The sequence below is a fragment of the Humulus lupulus genome, chromosome 2 (assembly GCF_963169125.1).
Source record: "Humulus lupulus chromosome 2, drHumLupu1.1, whole genome shotgun sequence".
NCBI classification, from domain to species: Eukaryota; Viridiplantae; Streptophyta; class Magnoliopsida; order Rosales; family Cannabaceae; genus Humulus; species Humulus lupulus.
Window position 1 is genome coordinate 103,463,791 of NC_084794.1, and position 13,081 is coordinate 103,476,871.

A 13,081-nucleotide genomic window follows, 5' to 3' on the forward strand; every position below is an offset into this window, starting at 1 on the left:
AAATCAATCAATTAATTAATCACGATTAATTTTAATTCAATTAATCTTAAAAATATTAATCAAATTAAAATTAATTCAATTTTTCCCATTTGAAAAAATATATATCTTCTCTTTTTAACAAAAAAAATTATGAGAAAGATATTTACTTGCACAAAAATATATCATTTATTAAGGAATTAAATATTCAAATCCAAAATAAATGAGTTTTTTTAATTGCCTCACATATATATATATATATTTATGTATGTATATATAACTTTTTTTTTTAAAATAAACATATATACATATTTCGTATGCTAAAAGAATCCAAAAATATATATATTTTTGTGCAATTTTCAAATTTTGATTTTTATGTACAGAGTTTATTGGTTTTATACAACAAAATAAAACACACATAAACAATCATAAACATAAAAAAAAAAAAAACATGAACAATATTCTTTTAGCATCACACATACATAAAACTTAAATATGCAAACAATTATGCCATCCAATTAACTCATCTAACATGTCAAAATATCACATACATGTATATAAACATATAAACTAGCGACCATTGGATATGAAGCTAATTATAAGATCTCATTTTATATAAGTCTATATGCATGCTCCCTATTGCACAAAATAACATACAATAGAAAACATAAATACATGCATAGAAGTGATTTTCATACAGAGACACGTAAATACAATAGCAAAACTATTAGAGTACTTGCGAGATGCGTAGCGGAACAATGAATACACCATTTGGATTCCCTAACATTTTGTCCTTGTTGAATGCTAGGTATTGCAAGGAATCCAAACAGCTTTGAAATAATACCACAGTCTTCCAAGTCTTTCTCTAAAACAACCGAGTGTTTGTGTGGGCAAGTCTCAACACATGAGAAGAGAATTCCTAGAAAGAAAATTAAGAGAGAGTGGACAGCTAGGTATAAAATATTATAAGTGAATTTTTAACTTGTAAAATTCATCTGACCTGATGCATTCTATAACACTAGTATATATAGTCAATTAGCTAGGACATAAAATAGGCTTTAGTTTCCCATATTAATTTCAATTATTTAATAATTACAATTAATTAAATACTTGTCAAAATTAACCAATTATAATTTTGACTTTTATTTATTCATTTTATTAATATTAATATCAATTTATCAATATTAACAAAATTATCTCAATTGGCTATAATACTCTCTTTTTTAGACTTAGCAATAAAAACCTCAAATTTTATTCTATTTCTTTTCTCATAAAATATCAATAAATAATTTAACATTATTTATTTTCATTGACCTAGTCAATATGATATTTTTATAATTAATAATTAAATAAATTATTCAAGACTACTAGGTTTATTTTGATAAGAGATGACATGGGTATCATGGATCCATGAACTCAAGCTCCAATAAGTTACCGTGAGCTTATTTATAACAAATAATCTCACTACCTTATTAATTCATCGTGACTCCACTATAGACTCAGAATTGCACTCTTTGAATTCATAGAATGCTTTACACCAAATGTAAATACGCTATCCATTGTTATAACCATAACCATCATTCATTCCTCTATAGATGATCTACTAATGAGACGGGTGGAAATTACCGTTTTACCCCTCATTGGTATTTTATCTTCAACTCCCACAAAGTTCCTTGTAAATGATATTTTCATAAATTTAATTACAGAAATGAGTATTCTATCATTTAACACTTGAACCAAGTTATAAGAAAATCATCGTTTCACTTCTTAAACAGAAGTCATAGATTTCATATCTATGATAAATACTCCTACTCAATTATACTACCGAATCTCCAATATGTATGTATGAGCTAGTCTGTAGGGTAAGCTGGTAATGAACAAATCAAAAGACTTGAATAATACAATTAGCATAATATTATCACTCAGAATTAAGATTGAATTGACATATGGTCAGCGTTGTGATATGATTATATTAGATAATAATGATACTTACTTATCTTGTCAATAATTAATATCGGTCCAGTCCAATGTAACAAAATACATTTGATCTTATCTACTTGGTCAATGTCCTGGATATGACATCACACCAGATGTGTAAGTAGATCTTATTGTAGATTACCTAATCAGTAAAAATCCAGTGTATTGATTTAATATTAGGATAAAATGTTTTTGAACATATAATTATAATTATAATCCACTATGACCGAGTCACTATAATTGTAACTATACATATGTTCGGGATTTTATAAACGTTTATATTAATAATAATTAATCATGTAATAAAATATGTAAACAACACAATTCGATTGAATAAAATGATTTCTACTACTTTATTAATAATGAATGAATTACATAAGAAATGTGGTTTTATAAGGGCATAAAACCCAACAAACTCCCACTTGCACTTTTAAAACAAATGTGACATTTCTCTCAAATCCATTCCCTCTATATGCTTTCGAAAAGTTGTCTCTCCCAGTGTCTTTGTGAAGGGATCCGCAAGATTGTCCTCAGATGCAATCTTCATGACCTTCACTTCTCCCCTTGCCGCATATTCTTTGATGATGTGGTACTTCCTATCAATATGATTCGCTCCTTTGTGGCTCTGAGGTTCTTTAGAATTGGCTATCACCCCACTGTTGTCACAATAAAAAATGAGGGGTTTATCATTTTTAATAACACCAAGATCTGATAAAACTTCCTCAGCCAGACTATTTCCTTAGCTGTCTTAGAAGCAGCTATGTACTCAGCCTCCATGGTAGAATTTTAGATCGCAGATTGCTTAACGCTTATCCATATCACAGCTCCACCCCCCAAGAGTAAACATCATTCCAGAAGTTGACTTCCTGTCATCGACATCAGTCTAAAAATCAAAATCGGTGTAGCCTAACAGGTTCATAACTCCACCTAAGTAGACTAGCATATAATCCCTACTTCATCGAAGATATTTTAGTATGTGCTTGATCGCTATCCAATGTTCCCTTCCTAGGTTTGACTAGTATCTGCTCACAACGCCCACTGCATGACAGATGTCCGGTCTAGTGCACAACATAGCATACATTAGACTTCCATCTGCAGATGCATAAGGAATCCTTCTTATATCATCTTCCTCTTCAGGAGTATGTGGAGACTTCTATTTAGAAAGATGGATTCCATGTCGGGACAGTAAACGTCCTTTCTTTGAATCTTTCATAGAGAAATGCTCAAGCACATTATTTATGTAAGTTGCTTGAGATAGAGCCAAAGTTTTGTTCTTTCTATCCCTCAAAATCGGGATACCAAGAACATAACTTGCTTCACCCAAGTCCTTCATTTGGAATTGAGTTCCCAGCCAGTTTTTTATGTTTGATAATTCCTTGACATTGTTTTCAATGAGCAAGATATCATCAACATAGAGAATCAAGAATACCACAATGTTGTCTTCCTTAAGTTGGTAAACATAGGTCTCATCAACGTTCTGCTCAAAACCATAGGTTTTAATGATTTCATTAAACCTTAGATTCCAAGAACGTGAAGCTTGCTTAAGTCCATAAACAGACCTATTCAACTTGCACACTTTCTTTTATTGTCTAGTTACTTTAAACCCTTATGATTGATCCATATAAATGGTTTCGTCTAGGTTCCCATTAAGGAACGTTGTCTTGACGTCGATTTTCCAAATCTCGTAATCAAAAGCTACGACAATGGATAAGAGTATGCTAATAGATTTTATCATGGCAACTGGAGAAAAAGTTTCCTCATAGTCAACTCATTCTCTCTTGGTATAACACTTTGCCATGAGTCAAGCCTTGTAAGTCTCGACCTTTCCACCAGCTCCTCTCCTCTTCTTGCTAATCTACTTGCACTCAATGGCCCTAAAGTCACTAGGTGCTTCTACAAGATCCCAGACAGAGTTAGAGTACATGGACTCCATTTCCTATTTCATGGCTTAGAGTACATGGACTCCATTTTCTGTTTCATGGCTTCAAGCCAAATATCCTTATCAGCACTACCCATTGCCTGTTTGAAAGACAATTGATCATCATCAAGTGTATCCCCAACGACCATGTTGGTTTCACCATCCATACGATAGCAGATCGAAGTATGAGAAACCCTCCCACTACGACGAGGCATCGTAACTCTCTGAACCGGAACTATGGTTTCTTGTTCTATCTCGTTAATAACGATAATTACTTATCTTGTCAATAATCAATATCGGGCCTGTCCAATGTAATGAAATACATCTAATCTTATCTACTTGGTCAATGTCCTGGATATGACATCACACTAGATGTGTAAGTAGATCTTATCGTAGATTACCCACTCAGTAAAAATCTAGTGTACTGATTTAATCTTAGGACAAAATGTTTTTGAACATATAATTACAATTATAATCCACTGTGACCGAGTCACTATAATTGTAACTATACATATGTTCGAGATTTTATAAATGTTTGTATTAGTAATAATTAATCATATAATAAAATATGTGAATAACACAATTTGATTGAACAAAATGATTTCTACTACTTTATTGATAATGAATGAATTACATAAGAAATGTGGTTTTATAAGGACATAAAACCCAACACAAACTTGCCTTATTATGGGCGAGTACTCAAATTCACATAATTTTATGTTTTATTTTTTGGCACAAATTCCCTTTAAATTTTAACATTATTAAAATAGTGGAGTTTGATTTAGATTACAAAAATACATTAAATGCATATTTTGAAAAGGGAGTGAATTAAAACAAATTAAGATATTATGAATCTTGTATATTTTTTTATTGTATTTTATTGGAGTATGGTGTCTTACATGGAATAAATGTAAGAATATTGAGTCATTAATAAGAACATGTGTAACTCCACTAATCACCAATTGGTTTTTAGATGAAGCTCCATGATTCTTATCATGGTATCGTGAGCCAATTCCCTAGCGGACATTCGATCCACACTGATCCAAAGAGTGAGCTAACTTAAAAAAACGTTTGAGATCCAAATGGTGAGCTAAACCGCACGAGATCCACATTGTGCAAAAAGACACTTGAAATTCAAAAAAAATAAGCGAGCTAAAAAATTGTCACTTATGATAAGATGATTCAAGATTGGTAAGCAAAAAATCGCCACCATCTTGAGGGATGATTTGGAGTATGGTGTCTCACATAGAATAAGTGTAAGAATATTGAGCCATTAATAAGAACATGAATAATTCCATTAATCACCAATTAAATTTTAGATGAAGGCCCATAATTCTTATCATATTTGATTAATGCTTAATTGACTATTTTTGTTGGGTACTAAAATTATAGAAATGTTATTAGACATTTAACAATGTTATTAGTACAATGACCCGAGTTGAGAGCACGTTTTTTATTAGAAAAAATAATAATAACAATAATTTAATCAATTATATTTATTTATCAAATATTCATTAATATTTTTCCTCACGTTTACTTGCACAAGAAGGTTACATTTTTTTTAAGTACATAGAAAAGAAAAAAGATTATGATTGAATATTTTGGACAATAAAACATTACATGGCCATATTTGTCATTATAAAACTATACAAACACCTTTACTTGGACATCGTTTTCTAATAAATAATATAGAACTAAATGTACGAGAACATACTTTAATGATTTTAGTTCTTTAAAAATTGTTCGTAGGTGTGTGATTACTCAATACGCATAAGAGGATATCACTTAGCGTTTCATTAGTGGTTGCTTAGCTGGTTATAAAAAGTAATAGAATTAAAGTGGGAACATATATTACATTTCATTGTATAATTAAAAAAGAAATGAAATAAATATTGTATTAACAAAAATAATCTTAAAATAAGATAATGGGTAGGTTTAATGGAACAATTATTCTTTAGCTATTGGGAAGGAAGGAATACAAGTCTGCAAGCCTACAAACATTGTCTCTTCAAGAAAATCATATCTATACCTATTTTTTTCTTACTCCTTTCTAAACAAACTTATCTTAAATTTAGTACCAAATTACCCTTTTGGGTAAATTAAAAATAAATTCAACCTCTATAAATATTTATCATATTAAAACTATTTTTAAAATAAATAAAATCTCAATTTCAAAATTTGTATTAATAATATAAAAACCCAATCACAATTTTTTACATTATTTTTTATGATAAAAATAATTAAAAATTAAATATTAAAAAAAAATGTCATTAGAATCAAAATCATTAGTAAATTAACAATATTAAAATTTTAAACTCCTAAAAAATTATAACTTCAATAAATTGGTAAGCATACACTGATTTTGCATACTCAAAATGAATGATGTGTAATGCATCTTATCATTCAATTTTTATTATTTTTTTTATGAAGACTATTTTTATGTATGATTTATTGTGCAAGTGTGTTTCGCTTGTCCATCATCCCTTTGAAGGGGTGTTTTGAACCTCATGTTGCGGAGGCCACAGCTCTTCTACAAGGTGCTATCTTTGGTCAAAGGCTGGGGTATACATCTGTTATCCTTGAATTGAAACGGATTGTTTGAGAGTACGTTATGCATTTGAATGTAACCTTAGTAACCTCTCTTCTTTTGGCTTGGTAATGTCTGATGTTTTTAAAGCCTGTAGTAGTGTTTTAATTCCATTTCTGTCTGTCGCAAATGGGGTTGCTCATGCATTAGCCAAGCTAGCATTATCTCATCTATTCAATCTGTCGTAATGGCTAACTTCCAGCATTGATTAATTAATGATAAGTATTATTTTTTTAAAAAAAAAATAAGAGTGAGATCATAAAAAGAATATTAGGTGCTAATAGTCTCACCGTTAAACATTACATTTTCAGCAAGTGGCTTTTCTCCAAAAATATTATTTCATGAAAAGTTTTCTAGGGTCAAGTTAAGTCATATACAAGTTGATGATAAAAAATGAAGATAACTCAACCTCTATTAATTTTGAAGAAAAATGCCATAGATTAGGAATCCACGAATGAGTGTATGATGCCTTACCCTTGGCACTAAAACATATGCTTGGCACTAAAACATTGGGAGACCAACAAAAATAGAACTTTTATTAGAGATCAAATCTCTACAGCGGCCATGTTCTTTAGATCTTCCTCTTCTACTTACATGATACTCAACAGAAATTTACATATAGCTTAAAAGGAAAAAGGATAAAAGAAAGAGAACCTTAAAACAGATTTCTTGTGCAGGCTCCTTAAGCCAGTAGCAAGTAGGAAGAAGTTTCCGATGTGAGCAGTGCAAGTGGTAGAAAAAAAAACTGAATCTTAGATTACAGTCCCACTAGGAATCAAGGCATCCTTGATCACCGTCACAATTCCACTCTTTATGAAATACCCATCAGTTTCTCTAGCTGCTTCTTGAACATTGTCCGTATTAACGATCTGCAATATTAAACACCATTTTTTGATGTTCATTATCCCAAATATAGCATGGTTAAGCTGAGGAATCCTAAAAACAAGGACTGTGTGTGTGTATACATATATAGAATGATTGTTTCTTTTGCAGAGCCTTTTAGTTTTGAGTACATGTGCGGCAAGACTTGAATCAGTTTTTAATTGGCCTACGGTTCAATAACTTCATGCACTAGTAAAGGTTCAAATTGAACTGTTCTATCACATACAGGATGTTATGACCTCAACACAGATAACATGTAGTGAAAGAAAATGAATATTTGATAGAAAAATGTATCACCTTCACATTGTCGCCAATACGAGCATTCTTGTCAATTATAGCTCTTTTGATGTGAGAGTTCTTCCCAATACCAATTGGAACGCCACCTTTTGCAGCCAGAAACCTCCTGTCAGCATCCGTCTGAGGAAAGACAAGGCCACAAACAAGTCGATTGTTCAGAAAATTTGTTCAAGGATTACAGCACTAAGATTGTTCTTAACAAAGCTACCCATATCATTAACTACTTTTTTTAATTAATTTTTTTTTAACATCTCCACCTTTAAAGATATCAGTAAATTTTACTGGGATTTACCTCATAGTAGTCTGCTCCCATCAATAAGGTATCTTCAATGATTGCACCCTCTGATATGCAAGATCGGAGCCCAACAACAGAATGATGAATTTTACAGTTCTGCACAATGAAACAGAGGAGGGGAATATTATATGAATAATTCCCATAGGTTATCCCATTTTGTCCTTACATTAAATAAAGAGTGCAAAAGGACCACAGCAATATGATCCAAATACATCAAAGTCAAGTTTCCAAGTTAGCAGGACAGCTACAAAGCCCACAAAAGTCGAGAGCTTGCCTTTATCACACAACCCTCGCCAATAACACTGTCCGTGACATCAGCATCAAGCATTTTGGATGGAGGTAAATACCGGGGTTGGGTGTAGATTGGAGATGACCGGTCATAGAAACTGAGAGAGAAAACAAAAAAATAAGATAGGCTTTTGTCGAGCTGACAGCAAGACAGTGGATTAATAGGAGTACAGAAACAGAACTTTGCATGGGCTTGTTGTAGAACAAAGAACTATACCTGAAGTCTGGAACAGGTTTTTTGGTTATTCCCAAGTTCGCATTATAGAAAGCTTCAATAGTACCGATGTCTTCCCAGTAGCCATCATACAGGTACGCTTGTACCTATATAGTTGAGAGACAATTAGTCTACAAGATTTTTTCTCGAGGAGGAATGAGAAAGAAACACAATTATCTGCAACGTAAAGGAAGTTCCAGCAAACCACGTTGCACTGTGACCCTTCAAATTCACTACAAAGCTCTCTCTAACAGAGTTCGGAAAGATTTGGTCACAGTTAAGATTCATGTCTCAGAGACAAATGCAACCTTTTTCAATTAGGGGGTCTTACCTACCAAACTAATGCAACAACAACCACAATTTGAATCGATTAATCGAGCACTCACCCTCAGACCCATGGATGTTGCACCTGGAATAACTTCACTACCAAAATCATTGGCTCCGGGAAATTGATCCCTTAGCAGATTTATCATCACATCTTTGCTGACAACATATATACCCATACTAGCAATGTAAGGCATCTCCTTGGCTCTCTCATCATCAAGACCCAAAATGGTAGTATCAACCTGCCAAGGAAACAAAGTTACTAACTTGCACTACCCAAATACACGACAAACAGCTAACTCATAGCTCGTGTAACATAATACCAAATCAAAGCATTACCAATCTAAAAGTGAATTAGCAGACAACTTACCTTCATAGCTTTGAGTTGCTCCCCTTTGGGTTTCTCAGCAAATTCAATAATCCGTCCTTCTTCATCGATCTTCATCAGACCAAAAGCAGTGGCTCGCTGTTCATCCATTGGCAGTGCAGCCACAGTGATATCCGCATCAGTCTCTCTGTGTGCCTGAATAAACTTCTCATAATCCATCCTATACAAATGGTCTCCGGCAAGAACCAAAAACTCTAAGACATTATGTTCCTCAAAGAGCCATAGGTACTGTCTCACCGCATCAGCCGTCCCCTGCAGTAGTAAATTAAACAGTGAAATACACAGTCAAAACGGTAAGAAGAAGCCGCAGCCATGTCCAGTATAAACCAATCAACCAACCTGGAACCAGTTGGGATTCTCGGGGCTCTGCTGAGCCGCAAGAACTTCAACAAAGCCTTCGTTCTTGTAACCTCCCATGTTACTCGCATAAGCGCGAGAGAGATGGCGATTGAGTGAAGCGGAATTGAATTGGGTGAGAACGTAGATCTTCGAAACGTTGCTGTTAAGGCAGTTACTCACAGGAATATCAATCAACCTGTAGTTCGCTCCGAGAGGAACCGCAGGCTTCGCTCGCTTCTTCGTCAGCGGGTAGAGGCGAGTCCCAGCTCCGCCACCAAGAATAATGCCTAATACACTCTGCAAGAACACCACAATCGACAAACTCAATCGTATTGCAGACGACAATGCAAAAACAGAGTACCTATTCCATTTCATAACCTAAACACTATAAGAACAATAAAAATACATTCTACAACACATCAAACGAGACAATGCAAAGCCAGAACGATAAGCCAAACAAACAAACAAAAGACTCACACGGCTGGCATCGGGATCTAGACATGTCTGCGAATTCTGAGAATCCGAAACCGCCTTGGGAGAGACGATCCTGGGCGCTCTATTGGAGGAAGAAGCAGCTCTGGTGCGGCTGGGAGTGGCAATTGAGGAAATCTTATCGCCGGAGAGATGAGAAAAAGCGAAGGAGAGGGTTCGAGGTCTGGTTCTGGGACTGAGAGTGGAGCCATTCGACGAAGAAGGAGAGAAAGAAGTTGAAGAAGAAGGAATTCTGAGAGCTCCAACGGCTGCCATGGACGCCATGAAAGCTCGGAGCTGAAAGCCAAAAGCTTTGGAGTAAGGAGAGAGAAAGTGTGAGTGTGTTTTGATTGACTGTTTCGGAGAGAGAGAGATGGCTCTATGGAAGTGAAATTATATGGGCCAAGATGAGATTTGATGGAGTCTCGAAAGCCGTTTTGGCCATTGGAATTTTTGCGATATTACGCAACCGACCTGCGGATCTATTGTTATTTTTTATTTAGTCACTTGGGGTATTTTCGACTTTTCGCATTATACACATTTTGTTTCCTTAAAAAATAATTATTTTAAGGGAAAAAAAATCTGTTGTGGCTGTCAGTTTCTTAACAAGTGGACGTCATTTCACGGTTCCAACATGCATCGACTCACATGTGGATATTTCCCATTTTTCTAGACCGTCCAATTTTTTATTTATATGTTTCCTTTTATAATTTTCATTTTTATTTTTTGACGAATCCTTTTATAAATTATTTACCATTTACATATTTAATTATGCAATAATACTTTATTAACTCTAATAATGTTGGAATGTTGACTTCAATTTAATTTTCTATTTTCGGGGAGGTTAATATTAGAAGGGGTTCTTGTACTATTTATGAATCCAAGTTTTAATAACTTTTATTACGTGATTTTGAATGGGTCCAAGTAATAACTAGTTTATATATATATATATATATATTAGGTAGAATAAAGTATAATACACATTTACTTAATTTTAAAATTAAAATGGTAAATATTATAATAATTTTAATAAAAATTGATTCATTTTTAAAAAAATATATATAATAAAATGAATTATAGTTTTATAGTATATATAAATAATATATATATATATGATATCTAAACACAATGCTGACATAAATATATATTTACTTATATGATATATATAAAAAATAATAATATTAAAAAGAAATTAAAAATCAAAATAAAATAATAATAGAAAAAGTCATAGTATAGACAGTAGTATACATGTATCAACTATTTTTATTTTATAATGTATCTAGCAATTTCCTTTAGTGAATTTGATGAAGAAAAAAAGCTTCAATCACTTGATAAAAAATAAACCATCACACAAATTTATAAGATAAAAAAAATTATCTGTATGTTTTTATTATTTTTAAATAAATATGATTTAATTATTTAAATTATCATAAAATATCTTAAAATTTTCATATTTTAATTTATTTATTTTTGTTTAAGTTTATGTTTATTCTAGTTTTTTAATTTGGTAGTGGCAACAAAAGATTATATATTATATGATTAATATAATATTAAGTTTAAGTTTAATTAAATTTTATTTAAGTTATAAAATGCATAGTTTTATTATTTTTAAATAATTATTATTGTAAAATATCTTAAAAATATTCTATTTTAATTTATTTATTTAATTTTATTTAAGTTTAAAATATATTTACAATCTATCGTTAAATATAATAATATTATTTTAATTATAAGAATATTCCGTTAAAGTTAACAGAAAAAATAAAAAACGGTTAAAACAAAAAATTTCTATTATCTACACATTTTTTTTATGTAGAAGATATATATGTATATATAAATATATATATATATAAACAAGTAATAACTAGTTTACATTTAGGTAAATAGGTAAATGCGAATCGGTGTAAAATAATAATCATTGTTGACTAATGACATGTTTGGAATGTGAGGATTTGTTTGGATTGAATAGATTTAGAGTAATGTGCTCGAAAATGAAGTTAGAGAAATGATATGATGACTCAAAATATGAATTTATTATATGGTAGTATTTTTTAAAGAAGTATGTCCGCGTTTAAATAAATGTAATTGGCAGGCAAAAATTATAACGTGTAATGTTTATGTGTATCACTTCTCATAAATTTATTATATATTTTTTATAATATAATTAAAAAAAGTTAAAGAAATAGTTCAATTACTTTCTTTTCGGAAATTTATGTGATTTTATACAAGAATGGTTATTTTGGTTTCTATATTAATATTGTGTTAACATTTTACAAATTCCTTTTATTTGTCCATAATATATTTATTATTATTTGTAAATACGCATCCCATTCATTTATTTTCTTATTTGTTTTTAGCCATGTTTTGATGTTATGTTATCATACTCATAAACATAAAATTATGTTATTTTAAATAATATAATATTAGATTAATAATAAAAAAATAATTGTAACTAAATGAGTTTGTCATATTTTGTAACATATTTTGGGAGTTACACATCTTACAAATTAGTAAATATTTGTAACTTCTAAAAGATTACCTATTAATAGATAAAATAAGAGTTACACATTCTAAATTTAATTTCATAAGCTATTATGATGTATATCTATTGGAGATGTAATTTTGTTTGTCATTAGTTGTATAGAAGTTACAAAATCAAAAGAGAATGAGTTTAGACGTTTTTGTGACAAAATACAAAATTAAGAGGTTACAAAGCGCCTAAGGTCACAGCCTAGGAGATAGAACCTCCAAGTGGCGACCTAAGATGAGCCAAATCCTATTTTGCATTTTTCAACAATTTGAAATCCCAAATCGACCATTTAATTCCACAAACATCCAATTTAATATTGGTAATAGTCAGGGGGTTGGTGCAATTTGAAATTCAAAATGTGTCTCAAAATCTATAAATAGAAGTTTAGTACTCAACACACCATTTTTATCAACTAGAACACTTGGCAAGAATTCTCCAAAAGACTTAATAATTCGAGAGATTTATTTCTATTTGAGAGTTTCCTTAGTACTTACAGAATAGGGGAAAAATATATTTTTGAACAAAGGTCTTGAAATTTGTTTAAGTTGGTGATTCCACTACTTTATACTTAAGGTTGGGTGAGTGTAAGAATGTT

The 13,081-nt window shown here is 31.4% G+C and overlaps 1 protein-coding gene across 1 annotated transcript; it reads right to left on the minus strand.

Moving 5' to 3' along the window:
- Window positions 1-6,973: 6,973 nt before the first annotated feature.
- LOC133818311 (glucose-1-phosphate adenylyltransferase small subunit 2, chloroplastic) lies at window positions 6,974-10,327 on the minus strand. The gene is made up of 9 exons (XM_062251097.1): window positions 9,963-10,327; window positions 9,486-9,782; window positions 9,129-9,398; window positions 8,821-9,000; window positions 8,438-8,541; window positions 8,207-8,318; window positions 7,930-8,028; window positions 7,638-7,757; window positions 6,974-7,327 (listed from the first exon to the last, which is right to left on the minus strand). Exons 1-9 carry the CDS (start codon window positions 10,239-10,241, stop codon window positions 7,211-7,213), a joined length of 1,578 nt encoding a protein of 525 aa, XP_062107081.1. The 5' UTR covers window positions 10,242-10,327; the 3' UTR covers window positions 6,974-7,210.
- Window positions 10,328-13,081: the final 2,754 nt, after the last annotated feature.

Coding starts and splice junctions, on each gene's coding strand:
- LOC133818311 (XM_062251097.1), bottom strand. CDS start 10,241: ATGGCGTCCATGGCAGCCGTTGGAGCTCTCAGAATTCCTTCTTCTTCA. Junction 8,029..8,206: donor GCGAGGGTTGTGTGATAAAG/GCAAGCTCTCGA, acceptor TTCATTGTGCAG/AACTGTAAAATTCATCATTC. Junction 7,328..7,637: donor GTATTGGCGACAATGTGAAG/GTGATACATTTT, acceptor TTAATATTGCAG/ATCGTTAATACGGACAATGT.